The sequence below is a fragment of the Calidris pugnax genome, unplaced genomic scaffold, assembly GCF_001431845.1.
Source record: "Calidris pugnax isolate Ruff unplaced genomic scaffold, ASM143184v1 scaffold42, whole genome shotgun sequence".
Lineage (NCBI taxonomy): Eukaryota > Metazoa > Chordata > Aves > Charadriiformes > Scolopacidae > Calidris > Calidris pugnax.
In genome coordinates, this window is record NW_015090920.1 from 16801833 (window position 1) to 16825011 (window position 23179).

The following is a 23179-nucleotide window of genomic DNA, read 5'->3' on the forward strand; positions in this document are numbered from 1 at the left end:
TTAGTAGTAAACTAACCTTGTGAGTAAGTGAGAGGACTTAATCTGGGCACTTGGGCTTCAAGATCCTCAAGTAAAAGACGATTGTTTATTTAGAAATGGAAGTGCACTGTCTGAAATCCCAGGTCCGTTACAAAGGCAGAGAAAAAATGGCACGTGGGCTAAGGCAGTGAGACACGCTAATTCCTTCTGGCACAGCTTCTTTGTCTCTTATTTGCCTTTCTGCATGAGTTATGGGGAGCGGGAATTTCCTCCCAGGACAGGAGTTCTCTTGTGGTTATCATTAGTAATAACGTTGGAATCAGAATGCCGTCATATTTCTTGCTGTCCTTCACTCTGAAACAAACAAGTGTTATTGTCTGAATTTATAAAGTCTCTGTTATTGACCTATAGGGAACATAAAGGGTTATGTTCTGAAAGCTCAGAGAGCATGATGAATTTCAAAGACACATACCCAAAATTCTGTACCCATTTTGTGCTTCTGGATTTTCCCATGTCACGGTTACACAAAAGGAGACTGACAAGTCTCTATCGAACCCATAAATCTTGTGTGGCAGCCGCATGACGAGGAACAAGTTTAAATGAAACGATGTCAGATTTGTCCAGCTGCTCCAGCGATTCCTGTCCTCACTGTACATGCCATTCTGTGCTTCTAGCATGAAAAAGAATTGAAAAGAAGGATTGTAGCCATGCAAGCTGATAGAATAAGGAATGCTTTCTAGGACTTTCCATACATTCACGCAAAATAACTTTTTCTTTGGAAGTGCATTCAATCCAGCTGTTCCCTGCTCCAAACCATGTGTGGATTTCTTACCCTGGCAAATCCAGGATGAATTGGAAAACAGTGTGAGAAAAAAACATGTCTGCCAAGCTGTAGTACCCAGCTTCATTTCTGAAAGTGAAAACTTCAGGGAGCAGAAAATCATCCTTCTTCCGTTACTACTTTGTGGCAAAGGAAAAAAAAAACCCAAGAGTGAAATGCAAGACAGTGGTGAAATCCCAGCAGAACTTTCAGAACCGAAAAGAAGCTGCAGATGCCCAAGACCAGAACTGCAAGATGCGTAGAAGATGGTTGTGGCCTGGCATGGATCCTTCAACTGCAAAACCTGATGGATTTTTCTTTCCAATAACTCAGACCATAATTTGGTGGCATGTTTGGGGTTGGGGAGGGCAACAAGAGGAGGAGATTTTGGACAATCTCATTTCATTTAACTTTCCTGTTGACATAATTTAGTAGCATGCAGAGAAGAGCTTTTGCAGCCTCTTTTGACCTGCAAAAGTGCTTGTTGCTGCTCTGTTTGTAGTCCTCGGTGTAAGTCAGAGTGGTGGCAGGTCTTAGATCCAGAAAAAATGAACCTGTTAGTGGCAGTGTGGCTTTAACAGATGGTAAAAGTGCACTTCCCTGTAGGAATTCCACTTCTTGGCAGTCAGCAGCATTGCTAGTTTTGTGAAACTCGTATGAATATGATCCTCTTGCATTCTCCCCAAAAAGCAGATGCTGTAGTTATGTTCAAGGAAAAATGCACAGAGGCATAAATACTTGAGCTCTAAGAACTCAAGACCTTTGGAAAAATAAGGCATAAATCATGTTAATTTGTTAGTAAGTAATTTTAGTAGTTAACACTGCCATTCTACATGCTTGACTGCAGCCGGGCTACTGGTGACGCAAGGTGACACTATTGAATCCAAGGTACAAGTCCTGAGTGGCCCGCCTGGGCAGTTAATGTTTTCCAAGTAATTGCAGTCATTCTAAGTTAATGCATGGTAATTATCTAGTATGCCTCTCGTCAGCCTGAAATGACAGCTGGATGTTGTTTAAGCACATAGTCCCACGCAACATTGCCCAAAAGGCTGCTGGTGTCTTTAGCATAGAAGTAAATCAGGAAATCTACATCAGCTTCTGTTGAAACATATTCACCTATACAACGATATTTCTGCAGAACACTTTGATTGGCAGGGTAAAGACGAGTAATGGAATTTAAAAAAAAAAAAAAAAACCAACCTAAAGGGGGAAAAAAAACATCCAAAAAACCCAGCAGCAGAAACCACAAGGGGAAAAAAACCATCCAAAAAACCCAGCAGCAGAAACCACAAACCTACTATTTTGAATGGAATCACGTGTTGCGAAATGGTATGCACTTGGTAGCTTGTGTTTCCACCAAGAGGTGAGGCATTTCACTGCTTCTGGCTTGCTGAAGGTCACAACCAAATGGGATCATCCATTGCTTTAAGAGGTTTATATAAGAACTGCATTCCTGGAAGTAATTACTGTAAACTTCTCTCACTCTGACAGGAAACCTTCAAGAACTATGTGACTGTATGTTGAAATTAGTGTAATTAAATGACAAGCGTTCTGACATTGCTTAAATCAGTGTTGGTGAACCTGGAGAAGAGTCTTCAGTTATTCAGTTAGTGTTTGATACGAAGTGGTTACTGATACTTTAAGTTAATACAAAGATTATGTTTTCTTCTACAATCAATCTTCTACAGTATCAGTATTTAAAAACGTGGAAATAGAAGATTCATCAAGTAACAACGGATTAAAGGTTTTTAATGCTGTCTTTTCTAAGATGTAGCAAAAAGGGGTGAGTGAGAGAATGGGGTTTGTAAACTGCTGAAAAAATGGTCCTTTACAGTTTGGTGAGAGGGGAGAAAAAACACCTTTAGACTAAAGAGTTTGTCAGGGCCAGTTGTGTTGTTAATTAACAGAAATATCACAGTGGTTGAGGTCTTAATTAGGCTCAAGCATATTTTGCTAGATACTTGACAGATGTATTAAAGATAGCCTTTGCTGAAAGAAGCTTACGATCTTAATTGTTTCCAAGCTCAGCACCTGCATGGGATTAACTGTAATCACATAAATAGTCCCTTGGAAACCTATATGATTGCTGCTGGGTTTAAAAGAGATACGCATTTAAGAGTTTGCAGGTTTGGGTCCACAATGCCAGACTGGAAATAGCAAATTCCCTTGTCATAGATCACTCCAAAAATTGCTTCTGGAAGAGTCACAGAAATACCTTCGGAAATGAGGTTTTGTTATCATGTAAATGTAGAACAAAACCTTTTTTTTAAAAATAATGGAGGTAGAAAAGAAAGAAATGGCAAGAAAATACTATAGAGGTCACAGTTCTCTGAAATAATTTGTTGAATTCTACAGTATTTTGTAAGTTGTATTTAAAAAAAAAAAAAGTTAAGGTTCATAGAATAAAGTTACCATTGGACAATTTGCATTCAATGTTTGCTAAATGCAGTTCAGAGGATACGTTATGAGCAGTAGAATGAGCACCATTATTAGTTCAAATCCTGTACTTGGAATTGTGTGAGTGTACTGTAGCATTTGATTTCAGATGTGACCAATATACCCTAAAAAAAAAAGGCAAAGTGGGAACTTTTGCAAACTTACATTGTTATTTGTAATAGGTTCTCTGCAGGCACAAACGTGGGCATGCTGAAAGATTTGCAATGTAAATACACCTGCCCTCTAAATACAAATATAATAATATGTCTGTTATTGTTAAGCTGTCATGCAAAACATATTCATGTTTGACAGTTACAGCTGCCTAATCCTGCAAACTGCACAGGTTAGACTAGAAATCAAAGAATATGTGTCTTTGGGGGTTTTTTTGCAGCGTTTTTCCGGTAGTGAGCTCTTAGGAATATCTGAATTGTCCTATCACACAAAAAGGTGTCGCAGTTCCCCATGGTCTCGTAGATCTGCACGCTGTCCTTAGTCTTGCTGTCAGGAGATCATGAAGGCTGTTTACAGGCCTGGTGCTTCTTTCCAAGTAGGAATGAAAAATGCATTTTTTGCAATTTCATGGAGAAAACGCATGGGTTTTTTTCTCTTTTTCACTCTTCGAAGTATTTGTTCTTTTCCAGACTACCGTAACTAAAAAAAGTGTCAACCTGTCTAAAACATATTTACTTATCTTTTCATCTCGATTTTTTTCTCTCTCTGAATAAAGCCTGAGAACTTACTTTTAGCTAGCAAATCCAAGGGAGCAGCAGTAAAACTGGCGGACTTTGGATTGGCTATAGAAGTCCAAGGAGAACAACAGGCTTGGTTTGGTAAGTAAATATTTGGGGTTTTTTCTCACCATTTATTCAACATAGCCGTTAAGCCTCCCAAACCGCCCAGCTCACCCTAGGGTAAAACATGCAGCTGTGTGACTATTGGATATGTAGCTTTAAGGGGTATTTTGTTCATAGTTCAGTCTCCACAGCTGACTACACTTTAGACCTTTTTCTCCAGGAAGAATGTTATCTGTAATTCTCACCAAATTAAACAGAGCTTGGCAGCAGACCTTATTTGTTTAAACACACCAAAAAAAAAGTCTCCCAAGACTTCAAAAGTGACCTGTGGCTACACTTCCAAATCTCAGAGCTCCCTTAGACAAGAAGTGGCTCTGCCTCATAGCTGCCTCTTCACTTGCGAAGGTAAATCACTTTACCAAATGACATAACATAAATTGGCAAAAATGTCTTCTATTGGCACAGCTGTGCTCATACTGGGGATTTTGCCAGCACAGCAGCACTCGTACAGGGTGTGATGGAGGGAGAGGATTTTTAAATTCATGCTTCTAGTAAATATAGCTTTACAAATGTCCCTTTTGCAGTGCCGTTGACATTTCTTGACCCTGAAACTTCAGTTTCCTGATTCCTGGCTTCCCCTAACTTTCTCAGCCTGTAAGTTTGACGCGGCTGCACACAAGCCCCGTCCTTCCCACTGTCCCCTGTGTATCTAGCGGATGGAAATACGGGTATAGAGCCTGGAGGGAGATGAGTGGTTTCTAGTCAGGTGCTCGGGTGGCTGAGGAGTAAGACTATAGGATAATACTGCTGAGTCTGTCTGTCCAGTCATCAAAACCTTTTGCCTGAACAGTTGTCCGTCAACTGGAAATACCTGAAAATTTAATTATGAAGCACTTTGGAATGTGACTTGAATGAAAAAAAAATGGGGTTTGAGTGCCTGAGGCTGTAGACAGTCATCCACATCCAGATCTTCTTGTGACAGTACAAGTTATCTATCCCAGCTATTTGTATTGCCGTCCTAGGGCTGACTGCCCCTTCAACCTGCAAGTAAATCTGTTGATAAAACAGTTCTTTGTCCCAGTGAGGTCAAAATCAGCTGGCTTATTAAAAATGTACAACTGTTAATATATTAAGCAGCTGACATAGTCGATCATGGAGGCCATAAACCCCAGAAAGTAAAGGGTGGTTAAAAGCGTCTGGAACCTTAGAATCATAGAATCGTAGAATCGCTGAGGTTGGAAGAGACCCTTGGGATCATCGAGTCCAACCATCTACCCTACTCTACAAAGTCCTCCCCTACACCATATCCCTCAGTACCGCATCTAAACGTCCCTTAAACACATCCAGGGACGGTGACTCAACCACCTCCCTGGGCAGCCTGTTCCAATGCCCAACCACTCTTTCAGTGAAAAATTCCTTCCTAATGTTCCGTTCCCTCTCGTTCTATTGTCAATTACCTGTGAGAAGAGACCAGCACCAACCTCTCTACAGTGTCCTTTCAAGTAGTTGTAAGGACACTGTAGAGAGTGTCCTTGCACAATAGTGTGGAAAGGGTTGTCTATCCACACCTTACAGACATGTTCTGAAGGTTGGACTGGAGTTTCTCAGCCACTTTAGTGATTTTGAAAACACTATCTTCATCTGGAAGGGATCAAGACTATGCTTGCTTGATGGTGAAGGTGACAAAGATGTATGGGAGTGTGAAAGCAAACTCTGTGTGTGGATATGACCACAAGAAGAAAGCACATTCTGTGCTTCAGACCTCATGAAATGTTGGAAAGCGACCTCTTGGTGGTGGCAATTGATGGTGCAAACCAGGACTGATACCTGGAATGTATCTTAGCTTCCTGTACAATGCTTCACTTAAGGTTATGAGAAGAGAATGGGGGGTGGTGAGTTAAATATTGTGCACTTCTCTCCAGTTACACTGAAGTATTCCTTTTTATTCTTAATTTAAAAAAAAATTCTAATTGCAGATTGATTGATACAGTTAACAGATGCCCAAAGGAAAATGGTGAAAAAGATTTAATACTGGTCATTTTAAATAATAGGACATGTTCAAACGTGATGCATCTATCTTGCATACCCCCCTCTTGGAACAGATGTGACACGCAGGACAAAATTTATTGTAAATGCCAGGAGGAAAAAATACAGAATAAAATATTTATAGCAGCTACCTATTCTCGCTTACAGCAGCTAGAAAGTGCAGTTTAAAATTGAACAAAGTGATTGTGAGCTTGCTGTCAAAGCTTAGGATAAAAGCACAAAGGATTTCGTGCAGGCAGTGGGTTGAGAGATTTGAGTGTTTGAAATCTAGGATATAACTACGTGTGGATGCGCAGGCAGTACCATTGGACATATGTTGGTAGCTTTATAAGCTAGCCTGTTGTTTTAAATCCCAGCCTTTATATAAATGGATTTCAATAATCCACAAAAGATAGAGGAGATTGCTCTTGCACATTAGCAAGTAGACCAGTACAAAAGGAGTGGAATGGGCATAAGACAAAACACAAGTGATATGTTATAATGATAAAAACATCAGGTAAACAGGAAGCATGTCAAGAAAAAAAATCAGCAGAATGAACTTGACTTCAGGGATATTTTCTCTAGATAATACATCTGTATGGATGCACAGGAGGTTGCAGGTCCCTGTAAAATCTTGTGCTTTATTTTTTCTGTGAAGTGCTTGGTTTAGATTTGTAATATGAGGACTGCCATGCTGAACTTGGTAGAAAGGAAATTGAGCAGAACATCTTCAAAATATATATGTAAGGAAGAGGTAAGCTGGCAGCAAGGTAACAGAAAGAAAGTAGTCTAATGTGGCTCTTTTTTTAAAATATGTGATATTCAATAAGACTAGTGGGTTCTGTACCTTTTCTGGAACTTCCTCTGTAAAATCTTCCCATAATGATCTGCGTGCCTGCCTTCATCTTACGGCTGCTTTAACAAGGCAAAACAACAACTCATCTGCTCGACATTTTGAACTTTTTCTTGCTTCATTCCAGATGATTTTTCTGCTTTTCACTGGATTCTGCAGCACTTAGTGACTCATGGCGGGCTCTGATTCTAATTATAGCTCTGCATCAGTACGTTTTTCTTTTCTTTTTTTCTTTTTTTTTTTTTTTTGGGTGTAGTCCTCTGGTGTGATGGTGCCTTTTCAGCTTGAACCCATGGCTACGCCTCAGCAGGGGAACTGGCTAGAGCTCTGTGTGGTTGGATGCAACGGAATACTTTCCTGGTTTGTGGGTTTGTAAAACAAACCTGTTCCTTGCCTGTGTGTAGAAAGCGGTGGAGGGTTGGGTTGAAGCACCCCACCCTGCTGGCAGGTGTTTAATGTACTGGGAAAGTGGCAGGTGAGTCATTGCCCCCGGTTGAAGTCAGTGGAAGGACAGCAGTTAACTCACTGGTAGCTAGATTTAGCCCTAGTTGCACCTCATCTTAAGTCCAGCCCTGCAACTTGGACTAAAATACACAGCGCTAAAGTCATTTGGGTAGTTTCATTGAATTAGTTTGCTCATTGCATTAAATTGTAAATGTACAGGTAGTCTTTTGGATCCAGCCATGCAGAAAGAGAAGGCCACCCTGGCCCTTACTCTCAGCTGCTTTCTGGTGCCCCTTGCTGCCACCTTCTCCCTATCTTCTCATCAAACTGTTCCTTTGAATTTTCATTCTTGAGTTGAAGGGAGGTGTGTTAGCAAAAAGTATACAATTTATACTTTTTAACATGGTTTATTCTGTCATTTTATTTTTGAATCCTTGCATGAGTGGTGCTGAGAGGCCGGAAATCCAGCAGGAGGTGGTGAAAGCACAGGGCAGATCTTAGAGCAGTAAACTCTTCTGCTGTGTGTTTAAGATGCATCTCTCTCTGTTAAGTTGTGTGTTAACCTTCAATCCAGGTGTGACTCAAAAAACGTGCTCACCATTTATGAAGTGTGTATGTAACCTTTGCATAAGAGGGTTTTGAGTCTGTAGGCTGTTTAGGCTGAGTAACATGCCATCTCCTGCACCCGGGCACCACTGAACTCAACAGAGTTCAAAGTTAAGCATTTGTCTTGGGCCCCTAGATACTTATTTACATCATGCCATGATAGGAGTACAAGGTGATACAGTCTTTTCTAGACACTGCACAGTCACAAATGGTTTCCAGCTTTGTGAGTTGTTTTAGCTAAAGTAATTACTCCTGTTAGCAATAGTTTTCTGAAAAGTACAGGCTCATATTGGGATCCCTCTGACCGATTAGAGAATTACCTGACAGATAACAGTTAACTATTACAGTACGTTTTCCTCTTTTTCACTGAAGTCATGACTGTGTACTCTTCTGTGTTTGCTGCTTTAAACAACTTCAGAACGTGTACTAAAACCATACCAATTATTTATGTTTAGACCCATTCTGTATCTTCATCAAGAGATAAAGTTAGCTAAGTACTATACTTATTTTTGCTTCGAAGTTTATTTTCAAGTGATTCATAGTAATGTTTGTGGAGCTATGGTAAGTTTGAAAGTTGAGACAACTTTACTTTCCCTTTAAAATGAATAAAAATATTATTACAGAGCACTACAGCCAAGAAGAGATATAAAACATCACTCTATTTAAAGCTACTTAGAAAATATTTTTTTCAGCTTCTCAAAGGAGCTTAAGATGTGTTTCCTGTGTGATAGTACTTCTTAACAATTCATAGCTCTCGTATCAGGAGACTGCAAAAAACAAGCTTATTTTTCATGAAAATATTTTAGCTATATTCTCAGTAGAATATACAGAATGTGTTCCTTCATTTCCTGCTCCCACCCTAAAATGATTGCCAGCTGCAGGGCAAAAGCTTCCTTTTTCTGTATCTGTACGCTTTATACATTATCACTGTCTCTCATGAGTTCTGTGGAATCCAGTGTGGTATTTCAGAAATGACATGTGGTCCTTCCTGAAAGTCGCCAAATTCTCACCTTTCGAGAATTCCCAAGCATGTATTTTAGGCGAAGATGCTTGAAAGAACAGCCGTACTGACTGAAATGGTACAGAATGTTATTGGTCATTAAGTTTTTATCATTTACAGTGTCCTAAGAAAAGTCTACGTTTATACCTACATTTTACATTTCTCCTAAGAGAAAGCAGCACTTCTGGTAATGAATAAAGAATGAAGAACATATAAATTTTAAAGGCTAAGGTACTTCAGAGATGCTTTTTGAAAGGAGGTTTCCCGAAGTGGAATGACTTCATGGAAATGGCGTTTTGCAGTGGAAAGATTGTGCAAAATACGAACTGCAAAGGCTATACGAAGGCTGAGCCCTAAGCTGGTGGTCTTCCTACTAAGAATAGCCAGTTGTGCTCTAGTGAGAGCTAATCCTGAACCTCTGAATTCTTACTTTGCCATCACCTGGCATTGGCTGAGTTGAGTTTCCTCTTCTATGTGAAGAAATTTGAACAGTGCTTTTGCTTTTTTTTCTTCTAAATGAGTGATCTCTCCATACATAAGCTTTTCTTAAATCTAGCCTTACATGTTGTTCACTCAGATATTTACCCTCCTGTAAGACTGAATAGGGGTCCTTAAATGCTTCGTAGTTAGGATACTATAGGTTAGCTGCCCCTCTCTTCTGTTACTGAGTTCCCCACAAAAGTGTGTGGAAGTACTCTGTGCGTGGTAACTGTCCTCACAGCTGACAGCTGAGGGACTCCCAGAAATCCCATGCAAGTCACGTTTACAGTCTTCACTTTTATAGTGTGGGGCTATTTTAAAATAGCCTAAATTAGGCTAATGATTAAAAAAAAAGCCCCAGTAACAGTCTTTGGCACGCGTCATGTGCATTTTCTCTCTTTCAATTAGTATCTCCAAGCGTGATTGCTCAATTAATATTTCCCATGCTCCCCCTACTCTTCCAACCTTCCTCACCTTGACTCTGAGCGAAGTGTAGTTGCCCTCACAACTGGCTGTTTCGCTACAGCTTACAGTAATGCAGAACTCAGGAAAGAAATTTCAACGGGTGTCTTGCAATCTTTCTGGAAACCTTCCCCTGTTTCAGCGTCACCAGATCCTTGACCCCACTGGTGAATCTGGAGCACTGGTGTAGATGGGTAACCAGCAGCTTTGTGCTCTCCTCTCGATTATTCCAGATGTGGTGGCAGAAAAGGATGTGCCAAGTCTGCATAAGCCTTCCCGTTATTGTTAGTTCTAGGTGATTCACCATAAAAAGTTCAACATGAAGCAATTTAGTGGTCAATGGCTTGGGAGAAATAACATCTTGTGGGCTGAGATGGGAGTTCCTTGATTTTTGTGGAGCACGTACAGCTTTTGAGACCAGTTGCCTCGCCTTTTGACAGGCTTTGCTGGGACTCCAGGATACCTTTCTCCAGAGGTGTTACGAAAAGATCCTTATGGAAAACCTGTGGATATGTGGGCATGCGGTAAGGAATTATTCTGAAAGACAAAGCTCACTGTAAAGTATTTTGAGGGAGAGAAGAGATATCCAGAATACATTACATTCTGCATCAGATAATATATATTTGGTGAAATTCAATATTAATTTTTAGAAAAGGTGATTTCTAAAAAAGGTGATTTCTAAAGGTGATTTCTAAGGTGATTTCTAAAAAAATCTAAAAATTTTTTTAGAAAAATTTTAGAAAAATTTTTTGTTATTCTACCAGCTTCTTCTTCTTCTTCTTCTTCTTCTTATTAATTATTCTACCAGCTTCATATTATTATTATTATTATTATTATTATTGTTATCATCTGTGAAGGTGTGTTATCACATTATTCTTAGCCATGTCTACACAACACACTTTCACAAATAGCTAGTTCAAAAACATAACAATTCATACTGTGACCTAAGGCTTAATTTTGGTTTACAGGCAGCCTGAAATCTGATCTGACCGATATACTAGAACTACAGTTTTAAACTGTGAAACTAACTGTTTTGTGAACTGGAGTACAGAGTAATTACTTTATCATCCAGTTCTTGAAACAGTGTATTTTAAGGTACTGGCAAGTGGGAGCTACCTAGCTGAGAACAATTGGTGGTTTCCTTATTTTACTTCTATCCATGCTTATTTGGCTGTATTTGTGAAAGCAATTTTCTTTAGTCATAGTGAATCATCTCTACAAGGCTATAGATGGACTTTTTAATTTCCTATTGACTGTATATTTAGCCAGATAAAATTGGGTCGCCCAAATTTTCTTTGGATGAGAGTTGAGTTAAAACACAATTTTGCAGACACCAATACAAGCCACAGTAAAACCAGAGGTAAAAAAATGCATTTTCTGAGAACATCCATGATCATTGAAAACGATTTCTCCAACTAGCTCAACATTTTCAGTATTCCTGATCTGATGTCTCAGATATTCATTATTGCCCCCAATAATTAATTGCCTCCCTCTGCACAGGAGGTTATCTTGTGAACCCTATATTTGCTATCTTCTCCAGTATGAATAGTTAGTGGTTTTCGGTAGCTGGGATAATACTAGTGAACCATTTATTTTACATGCTTTTTAGGTACAAAATTAATTTCTAAGGGTTGTTTCTTAAAATCACTCAATGCTACTGTGAATTTTCTGCAGGTGTCATTCTGTATATCCTCCTGGTGGGATATCCTCCATTCTGGGATGAAGACCAGCACAGGCTTTACCAGCAGATCAAGGCTGGTGCTTATGATGTATGTATATTATTTATAATTGTACCTCTAGGAATTTTCTGGAGTTAAAAGTGAAATTACAATTATTTCCTGATTTTTTTTTTTGGTGTTGGTTATCTTTATGAGCCACTCAGTATAATAATTATTGCTTTAGTAACATCAGCCATGTTGGAATGGGAGCATCCTATGCTAATTTAAATCTGATTTCCCTATGGCTCCAAGCTGTCATTGTCTGGTCCTTGAATAAATCATGCAAGCTTATGTTAGCCTGACAAGCCTGTTCAGACCTGTGTGAACTCCCAAGGGCCTGTGTTTTTCCTTCTTGTTTATCACTTCAACCAATCAGTTATTCTAAATTGTTTTCAAGAAGTCTGAAGCTTCTTAAATATACCCCTTGATGCTGTTGTTTTGCCCATTTTGGGAAATACAAGCTGCTGTAGATCTTTTCAAAAGCAAGAGTTTCATTACCTATGTGTATTCCAACCAAAGCTATAGAGATGTTCAAAAGGAATAGTTTCATTAACTAAATTTATTAGAACTGTTGGCAAGTAAGAAACTGATGATTTGGTAACATTGTGAATTGTGTAATGTCATCCATTTGTATTGTATTAAACAGGCAGAAGGCTGTTGGTCCTCAGATTTAGGTAATTTGTGAATGATGCAGGAGAAAACACAGAACCTTTTAATTTTTAAGCTTTTACTTGAATCCAGTCCTGGAGGATGATGACTGAAAAGGAAGTTATTGTGCTGTGGCGTTTTAGTGAAATAAACTTACGGTCTGTCAAGTTATCTTCCTAGTGAACAAGCAATCATAGTGTAAGACAAGTATTTTTTTCATTCCATTTGCATTTGAGCAGATGCTTTTGAGTGCATGTATAAATATTTTACTGAGCAGGGAGGTGTTAATTCATAACTAACTGGATTTATACACCATAACTATACAGTTAGCATTAAGATTTACATTGAAAGAAAGCAAACACGGAGTTTGAACAATAATGCTTAATATTTTTGTCTTTATTAAAAGAGAAACTAGGACTGTATTGCTGTATGGCAATACGCCTGTCAGATAACTGGACTTTGTTATTCTGTCTGCCATTGTTATTTTGTACTATGAATTTCAATTGGCATCATGTTATTGTAAATATAGAAATGCTGTGTATTTGAACCAAATAAATAAAAGGTCAAAATAGTAAACGAGAAAAACATTACCTATAAAACTGACTAATTCAAACTTTCCTAATTATGGCAAACTTCATGTTTCCCCTTAAAACTGCTCAGTTGCACTAGCAATTAATATTGCAGAAATAGTATCAATAAAAATCCTTTGGTAAAATTGTGTAAGGATTGTACAAGATAATATACACATGTGTATCTTTTTTTCCTTAAGTTTCCCTCACCAGAATGGGATACAGTGACTCCTGAAGCAAAAGACCTCATCAATAAAATGCTTACCATCAACCCAGCAAAACGTATCACAGCATCAGAAGCACTAAAGCATCCATGGATCTGTGTAAGTAATTTCCACGGATTTAACTGGATAATTTGGCAGACAAATCAGCTTATGGTTTAATTCACCCTAGTGAAGGTGTTTAGAGAACAATTTTTGGCCTTACTCGTGAAGCTATGTTAACTAGGGGAGTGTAAAATTGTAATTGTACAGATGTAGTCAATAGTGTCATATGTTGAGGTCTCAGGCTGGGATATGATTTTTGCAGAAACGAGCTCCTTTGCCTTGACTTTGTGGTGCAGAAGTTCCAAAATTAGATCAGTATTTTAAATTATGAGACAAAAAAAGGTACAAAAGAGTTACTTTCAGTTAGATAATGCTTTACATCTTCATTTCCCTCTAGCCGTTATGATAAGCATGAAGTGTAAGGGCAGGAAGTTAAGGGACTTTTAAAAGCCAATTTGCAGGTAGCAGAGGCTGCCTCTCTCTTACTGGATCCAGGACTACTTTATAGTTCTCAGTCCATTTTACACTTTGACTTTGCAGGTAGACTGGGCTGATACTTGGAAAGTCATAGTGAGACATATAGCTGGTTCCCAACTCTTTATGCACTCCAGTAGGCTGTGTTATTTTGCCTTTAAAATTGTGATGCAAATTGAGTTACAGGGAAAATGCTGATACTGCTGAATTTTCTCTGAAATATTTCCTGCTGCTGTACCTCAACTAATATCACTAATGGTGAAGGAAAGTTTCCTTCTTATTTTAAAAAGTATTTTCCAAAATCATAATTCAGTATCCTACTTTGATTATTGTACTGCGTGACCCAAGTTCTAAGGCTTTGTGCTTTTCTTAGTCCCTGTTTCTTTCAAGCGATCTTTGCACATGAGAAATGCTGAGTAAAATGTAACCTTAGTTTTGTTGATTTGGAAGTTTCCCAGATGTGTAGAAACCTGCCCAAAAGGGACAGTCAGACAGGGTAGAAATTAAAGGCCTAACTTTTGGATCATGTGGGTTGTAATATGTAATATGGTATGTAATATGTAATATGTATGTAATATGTACATATGTAGTATGTATGTAATATGTACAACGCTAGATGTCTGCCTGGGTGTGTTAAAATGATTCTTTTCTTCTTCTCTTAGCAACGTTCTACTGTTGCCTCTATGATGCACAGACAAGAGACTGTAGATTGCTTGAAGAAATTCAATGCAAGGAGAAAATTAAAGGTAAGAATCAAAACTTCTGCAAGATTTAGTAGTTAATTTTGGAAAGATAAAAGTATGTTGGCTTGTGTTCCACGTGTAAAACAAATGGTCCCTAAGCAAATTTTTTCTTGAATGTTATGCTTAAATGAAGGATTAGATGATCAGCTTTTGAGCATGAGGATGTTAATCTTTTCATGAATGCGAATAGAACATAGCATAGTTTGCTTGGATTAAAAATAATAACAATCATCTTCATTTATACACAATAAAAATATTTTGTTGAAGGAAAATCCTTAAGGTTATTCTTTTAGATTATCTTTTCTCGTGACCAGACAGGATAACTTCACAGATGTGAGTTTTTGTAATTAGCACATTACAAATAAATTCCTTTTCCTACCTAAAAAAGAATCTAGGCACATTAGGAAAGTTTGTTTCATATGCAGCTGTGTATTTTGTTGAAAAATACTCTGCCTGGGAGTACTCATGGTTTGCACATTATGTACTCAAAATTGGTAAATATTTGAGATTATCAGGATATATGATGGGTGTGTAATTAAGATGAAATTACATTTTATGCACTTACAGTGTCACGTGTGATAGGTAATGCACAGACAATCCATTCTTTCGGGATTAATTTAGTAATTGATGTAATTTACGTGTGTGTTTTCCTTTTTGTTGTGTCATGTTCACATTCAGAATTTTACACAAGTGTGATGCTAATTTGAGAAAATGTATGTGTACACAGGGGGCCATTTTGACAACTATGCTGGCTACCAGAAATTTCTCAGGTATGTTTGTTGAGCTCCAGAGTATTATGGTCTTTGTGTTTTGATGTCTGTGATGACTAAGATCTAATTAGGATTTATTAGTACAGAAAGATCTTTGTTGTTCAGGAGCATCTAAATAAGATATATCTTAAGTTGTTTCCTTTGCAGAAGCAAAGGAGAATTTAAACTGTTTGGGCCAAATAGAATCTCTTGTAGATGACAGTCTAATTTTTCAGTAGAACGTGAGTTCCTTCTCTTGACTTTTTTTAGTGTTTTTTTAGTGTCAAAAGACAGCCACTGTTTTCCTGGAGGAAAATTTAAAATAATGCATATAGCTCCACATGCATAAGTATCACCAAACAACTTATTTTACATACCTGAAATCTCATTCCAGGGTTCTGTTGCACCTTGTATTAAAAAAAATAATATATATATATATAAAATAAATGCACGTTCATTCTTTATTTCTTTGCCTAGCAGTAAGAAACATAGTAAAATGAGTCCTTCTTTTCCTTCTCTTCTAATGCCTAGCTTGATGTGACAAATACAAATCCTTATACTAAAGAGATTTTAATAGCAAAAGCTAAAACAAGTTGCTGTTAGTAGAGTTAGAATTGTCCTCAACAGTAGTATTGCCAAAACTTTGATGCTGTACTGAATTTTTTGCCATTTGAGATAACAATTAATAGTGAAAAAGAAGGCCAAATCTAAAAATCAGTGATTTTTATATGTCGTCCTACTCTGTGACATAACTGTTGGAGTATAATGTAAATTCATTTACAGACAAAAACATGATAGTGCTTTGGGCATGTTTTGAATAATAATAAGCACTGAATCATCCAAAATAAATTACATAATCATGAATGCGAGAACAACTTGTTCAATTTGCATAGTACTTGAAATACAATTTCTTTCTTTAGTTAAATTCTTATATTTAATACACACCTATAATACAGAAGACTAAATTTCTGTAAATTACAGTTGGTTTAATGCTTAATGAATTTCCAGTATCTGCCAATTCATTTTAAAGGTAGGAATGCTGTAGGCTGCATAACTTGTAAAAATGAATTATTATTAAGTATCAAACAAATACATCATTTCTCATCACTGTTCATAACTGTCACTGTCTATATATGTAAGGGTCAGTTTCAGCTTTCATGAACTGGAAAAAGCTGAAGTAATTTTAAAATAGTATTTCAGCATGAAAAGCAAACAGGGGTTTTGCCTTTGTTTTGAATTTTTTTCACCTATCATCTCTGTTTTACACCATAATGACCCATATTTTTCCTTGGAGACATTTTATTTTGTCAAGTTGTTTATTCATTGTATTTCATTGCAAAGCATGCTTTTGAAGGTCATTTGTCCATAACGATGTGGTTATAAAAGTGTTTTGTTTTCCTTTTTCTTTCTTCCTTTTATGTGGAATGTATATTTCTTGTGAGGTAAGACCCTCAGCACGTGAAAGGAACATCTTTTTTCTCTTCTAAATCAAAATTGCTGTTTGTCCTAAATCACTTTAATTTCTACATGTTGTCACAACACCATTTCTTTCCAGTCTGCTTTCTGGCCTATTAGCGCTGCCGTAGGTTTTATTTATAGCTATTGCTTGTAGTTGCAAGAAATCTTTCATTGTGGGCTTAATTTAGAATATGCTAATTGCTTTGCTACTGCAAATTCTTCAAATATTTGATTTGTATGCAGTATCTGTGCTTACAGAAAGATGCATCAAAATATTACTAAAAATACATCCCAAGCTAAAACCAGCAAAGGCAGTTGAGTGTGGAATATGTCCTATAACATTAAATACTGCATAATAATCCATACTAGGCACATTTCGAAGGACACGCTGGCAGTGCCATAAACACAATACTTGTAGTTGTCGCTTTTGGTGTCCTCATTTTACTGGCTTTCATTTGATTGTTTACATATAAATGTAATGTTTGTTAACCATTAAAAGAACTCAGAAGTTTCATGCACAAATTTAGCAAAAGGACCTAGTTTATTATGAACAGCAGCCTATAAGAATTAATTTATGTTTTCCCACATTTTTGTAAGGGTCAATGGTATAAAAAAGGCCGAAGCAATGAACTTCTGGGTTTTTTGGCCTTAGGTTTTAGACACAGCTGCTCCCCTTCGCTTTCCCTAGATGAATTTCTGAAGTTAATGGGAGTGCCCACAATATTTGTGGTAGTGTGAAACCCAAAGCCATGTTCCATCAGGTCCTGTAAGCACACATTGCAGCAGGCTGCATCCCATCTCAAAAATAAATGTAAACCAATTTATTTTCAATATTAATTTACATATTTCTGTAAATAAAAACATGCAGTGGTTCTGTTGCATAATACAGGCAAACTTATTTTTGTTCATTTTAGTTGTGACTTACGGGCCATGTAAGAATTTTAATGGTAGTGTTGGCTAATGTTCGTAATTAATAAACTGCTTTTGGAGGGCTGATTTAATAATGAAATTATAAACATTAACTTGGCTTCAATTTCCTTTTTTTTGTTGTTGTAAACAACACAATAACGGACATTAGTTATTTCTGTACTCTGAACCAGAGCTAAATGACCACTTAATGCAGATGTAGCCAGAGAATAAGCCAAAAATGCAAAAATTGACTTCCACATTTAAACTGCATACTCAGTAACTCCAATATCCTCGTCTAGTTTAAGCAACCTTAGGTTTGCAAGGTCCAGTGGTTTGGGTTTGAGTTCTTTTATTTTAAAGAGAAGGATGCCAGTAATGATGGGAGCACTTTCTGATAAGAAGATCGGGTCGTAAACAACAATAAAAACAAAAAACGCCAGGCTTGTTTTGTAATTTACTATTCTTCAAGTCTTTGGCAGTGAGTCATAAAGCATTTACGCTTTAATGAATAGTTTATTTGAATTTTGTAGGTCATCCAGCATGTATTTCTGCTGTAAATGTTTTCAGGGTCAGAGCTGCCGTGTGCTTGTTTGCACGTTAGCCCTCCAACTTTAGTAATTTGGAATGATTTGGCCCCATTCTTTGTGCTACTTTTAAGTGGTGGAATTCAAAGCCTAACTTCAGAAGTTGAAGCAAAGCCTACCAGTTGTTGTTATTAACTCCTGGGAAGCACTTCTCCAAAACACTTGGCTAGGAAATTGTCCTTCCTTTCTTATTTGCAACTTTCCTGCTCTTTCACACAAGGTGACGGATGCTGTCATAGTGGGAAATCCCCAAAGAACATTGCTCAGAGGTGCTTTTTTTAAAACCCAGTTTATTTTTCATTAGGTGGAATAAACAGTACCCCGCAATGCTCTTTAGGTATCTTATTGATCTGATATTGGTGACTTCTATGTCACTGTCATATTAATAACATCATGAAGATGCCAGTGGGCTCTACAGAGGCCCGGTCCGAGTCCCTGCCATCAGCACTTTTTCATAGTTGTGTCACACTGTCCCCATCAACAATGGCAAACACATCGCAGTTGAAAAAATGAATATATCCAAAGCTGCTTCTTTTACTCTCACCCTGCTTCCATTTCCTCTGTGCCACCCAAGGAGGTCTCTCCTTGTATAAGTACAGCTAACCTACAGCTCTAATCAATGGGAAAAGAGATGTGGGATAATCTTCAGTATTTGTAGTTTCTTAAATACTTTGCTGCCTTTAAATACTCAGAGCAACAAAAGGAGGAAATAAAAGCTGAGAACATTTCTGCAGCTGGGAGGCAATGGGGAGGGCGGGGGGTTGCTGTGCAGCTGGTTGACCTCAGTGGTAACCACCTGACACTGAAATTCTTTGTCTCCTTTTGCAGCAGCCAAAAGTTTGCTGAAAAAGCCAGATGGAGTTAAGGTAGGTTAAACACGCACTTTAAAATACATTTGTAATTTCTGCCAGTTTTTTAGAGTTGATTGTTGTTATTGCTTTCCTTTTATAGAATTTGTTAATAAGTGCTTCTTACCATATATTTGAATTGGTTAAAGTTAGTAGGTGAAGCTTAAAAAATGAAATAAAAGCAATATTTGAAGAACAAGTATTTTATAAGTGGAAGATAGAAAACTACTGGAGAAAATGCTTTTCTTGCTATATTAATGAAGAATGATTGTGTTATTAATGATTCAGTGTTATTAATTAGTTTGTAAATATAAATAATGGTTTGGTGGTGGGCTTGTTAGCTTTTTAGGCATCAATGTTTATCTGCAGCTCTGTTGCCTCCATTTTTCCCCTTGACTTTTCATTAGATTTCATGGAAGACCAAAAGTTTACTGGTAGGCTTGGCTCCACATGAGGTGTCTTCTGCCAGATGTACTTGCTATATTTGGCAGAACTTGCGGGGTTTTTACTATGTCAACAAATCAGCTCATCCTGACTGATAGACCTTGCTAAGAAGGGAACATTTTGGCAGCTTTCAGACATGATTGAGAGCTCCTATTCTCATGTCACCAGATCCTGCAGGAGGAGAGATGCTTCACAAATGACCGTTCTGGATAAATACTTTGAGAAACAGCCAGAAAAAAAAATATCACTCAGCAATGAAAACATTTTGTTTCTTTTCTCAGAGGACTCCTGAAGACTAAAATCAGTTCCTCAAGCTTTCGTTATATGATTCAAAAGATAGTCTTCTGTGCTCTATGTGTTTAATCAGAAGTGTGTCTTTGACCTGAATTTTAATTTTCTATTTAATCTTTTTACTTTAACAAAACATTGTATACTGAAATTCCAGATTCATAGTATATTTGTTCCTGTTCTCCCACATAACGCAGGCTTTTCTTATCAAAAAAATTTATGAGACTGACTTAAAATGAAGCGAGTACACTATGGTTTCAGTGCCTCTCACTGCCAAGCAGTAGATATCCTGGTTAAATGGAGAGGCACACATTCAGTACTATTCTGTCATTCTGGTGGAAAACCCTTAACGTGTTTCATTGTGGAATATATAAATTTTATGTACTCTATCTGACCACCTTTTTCTTTTTAAATATCATTCCTCCTACAGGTCTACGATGGTACTTGTTATATCTCAATTTTGATTATAATACTGGAAACAATTGTTGCCAAAATTTTGCCTAAATTACACTTGTTGGGATTTGGTACCTTGGTGTTCAGCACATTTTATGTGTCTGCTGTTTGTCTGCATGGTCATGTGGAGCAAAGGGAGTAAATTTACTTTTGGGGAAGTCATTTTTGTCATTTCTGTCATTTCTGTTATTGAGATAATATATACTCCATAGCATTTTTCCAGACCTTCTACAGCTTAAGCTGCTTTTTTCTTAAAAAAAAAAAAAAATTAAAAGCCAAAACAGAAATATACTGTACTCCATGCATTGATACTTCAAATCCAACCAGTCACATTTTCTTCTTTTCCTTTCTCTCTGACTGGTCAATTCAGAAAAGGAAGTCCAGTTCGAGTGTTCAGATGATGGTGAGGATCTTTATCGACAGATTATTTTCCTCCTGTGAAATGTTCACACTTAGAAATCAAGCAGTTGCATTTAGGTTTGGTAACATACTGTGAGAAGCTGCAAGAGTTTTTAAGTACAACCTTGTGAATTCTAAGCCTGCAGTTGCTATGTGCCATCCGCAGTGAATTGTTCTGCAGTTCTTTCAAGCAAGTTTTTTCTTTTTTTTTTTTTTTTTTTTTACCGGGGGGGGGGTCAAACACTGCAACAGGGTTTGAGTATCTCCAGTCTGTGGAGATATTAACAATCTGACTGGCCACAGTTTGGTAACCTGCTCTAGGTGACCCTGCGTGAGCAGTGGGGTTGGCCTAGATGTGCCCTCCAACCTCAATTATTCTGTTAATCTATGATTCTCTTTCACGTGCACAGAAATTACCATAGTGTAGCACTCTATGAAGTTACAGAGGTATGATTCACACTAAAGCAACATATGAAAACAAAAAAGTAGATGTAACATTGGCCAATGCAGCTGTCCTTAGTAAATAAAAATAGTAACAAAATAATGATCTTATAACAGCCTTCTATTAATTTTTAAACCCCTCTTATTTTAAAAGCTAATAGTATTAATATCATAAAATGTAACACAAACCACATTGCACAGTGAAATAGTATCGCTTTACTTGAGCCACTGTGACCAAGATACCATGCTAAATGCTCAGGAGTTAAGAAAACCCATTTCACAGCCTTTCCATACTACAGTTTCCCAGCTAACTTGCTTCACAGCTCAGGGCTTTGTCACAAGATGTCCCAACTGACAATCTGTCTCAATAACATTTCTTTCTCCTCAACCTAGTCTACAGTCTTGCGTTCAGTTGGCCTCTGTGATACCACACAGCAATTTACTCTGTTCCTGTTTATTATGGGTTTGAATCTGACTTGTGAGATGTTTGTGAGGATCAGCTGTGATGTCCCAGCCACCTTCTGCTGGTACAGAGGAGGCAGATATCACCTTCCTTTCACCACCTTTCACTGGGAAGTACAGCCCTTCTTGAAAAGCAAAAATTGCTGGTCATGTCTGAGCAAACATGTAGATAAACAGTCTGTTCTTTGGGTGAACGCAAAATTTCAGTGACAGAGGATCTCAGCAGATACAGCATCCAAATGATGGTCACCAGAAAGGTATGGTGAGGACATGTCTAGTATCCCAAACATGAAGTGTGCTTTAACTTCTTGTTACCGAAGTACCATGGGAAAGGTTAAGTCCCAAGACACAGGGTTTTTTTCTTAAAATATTTTTATAATCTATTGAAAAAAGACAAATAGTGATTCTGCTGTCACGTCCAGCTGCTTGGAGTGTTTGTGTGTGTCTGTCCTGCATTACTCTCAGACCCAAGAGAGTGGCTTTTGATAAGCGAGGCGTTAATATAAAAGTTCTCGTTCTTCACAACAAATAGAAGGTCACCACTTAAGCACAACTCAACTTCAGAATAACTGTTTCATATGAAAATGTGTTACTTCTTTTGGAATCACTTCCCTTTGCTGTTAAAAATATATGCAAAATATACACCATGTGTGTTCATATATTAATAAAAGCACATGTATGCATTCTACGAGAGAGAGAAAGTGCACAGGCTAAGTACTGGTTTCTCTCTAAGTTTCAAAGGGTTTTACCAAGTTCTGCTTACACAGAAGAAATTACTGTACTTTGAATTACATTATCTCTTTCTGCCTTTACTAATGAATGCTGTATTCTTGATATCTTACTAAGAAGTTTTGAATATATTTCCTGCAGTTTTCAGCAGTAGCTGTAATGGATATTGTTTATTTTTATAGGACTTTCACCAAGGGAGTATGGACCCAAGCCTGCTTTCCTTACTCAGGCAAAATTGGAATTGAAAATTGATTTAACCTGGTTTTATTATGTATTCAACAACAAGCATTCATTTGGCACATCACTTTATTTTTCCTATTAAGCTACTACTGAATATGACTGTATGAAATCTAGTGAAATTTCATTTCTTTCCTCATGATTTTGCTTTATGTCTATTTGTCTTTTGTTTGGGCCTTTTTGTTTGTAGTCTCTTGATGACTACACAGTCATAAAAATATGAACTTGTAGTTATATAACTTGGTTGTGATTTTTCTCTTGTTTTGGAAGATTTAGTATGCAGTCAAGCAGCATTGTATGTGTTCTAACTATTCCACAATTCTCCTGTAGAACTTTCATTTACTAAAGTGGTTGGTTTGGGTTTTTTTGAAGTTTTTTCCTGAGCAAGGAGCTCAGGTTTTGCCCATTGCATAGTCCCATAAATATCAAAGCAAGTTAGTTGATATATAAAATACTTGCTAATTTATGTCTCCCCATGAATGATTTTATGCACAAAAATTTATTCTGTCTCTGTCTTGAATTCAAATACCCCATGCAACTTATGGCTGTAGTTGTGAATAGATAAAAAACATTTATTTGACAATAAGTAGGCCAAGTAGGGGCATAAACTAAACACTTGAAACTCAATAATGACTGGTATTTACTCTTAATGGCAATTTCTGTAGAAAGACCATTGTTAAAAAAACCCAGTGTTCCTCATCCCGCTGCTGTTGAGCACTGTGAACATTGATTTTTAAAGCAAAATAATTTTATTCTGTGTGGGAAAAGGGTTCCTATCACAAATATTACTAAATAACATTTAGTGTCAAAATAATGTTCCCTGACATTAACTAATGAGACTACTTTATATTCTTCAAAGCC

General features: G+C 37.4%; 1 protein-coding gene across 22 annotated transcripts in view; it reads left to right on the top strand.

Annotated features, from left to right (window-relative positions):
• The window catches only part of CAMK2D (calcium/calmodulin-dependent protein kinase II delta), a 167161-nt gene that overhangs the window by 112689 nt on the left and 31293 nt on the right, over nt 1-23179 (top strand). For 8 of the 22 annotated variants that reach the window (XM_014949897.1, XM_014949900.1, XM_014949906.1 and 5 more), the window contains exons 6-13: nt 3963-4065; nt 10340-10423; nt 11574-11668; nt 13035-13157; nt 14237-14320; nt 15045-15087; nt 18846-18883; nt 20421-20453. In XM_014949897.1, the coding sequence (XP_014805383.1) occupies nt 3963-4065; nt 10340-10423; nt 11574-11668; nt 13035-13157; nt 14237-14320; nt 15045-15087; nt 18846-18883; nt 20421-20453 (603 nt within the window). The remainder of the gene's footprint in view (nt 1-3962; nt 4066-10339; nt 10424-11573; nt 11669-13034; nt 13158-14236; nt 14321-15044; nt 15088-18845; nt 18884-20420; nt 20454-23179) is intronic. The other 14 variants (XM_014949902.1, XM_014949907.1, XM_014949914.1 and 11 more) reach the window with 3 other exon arrangements.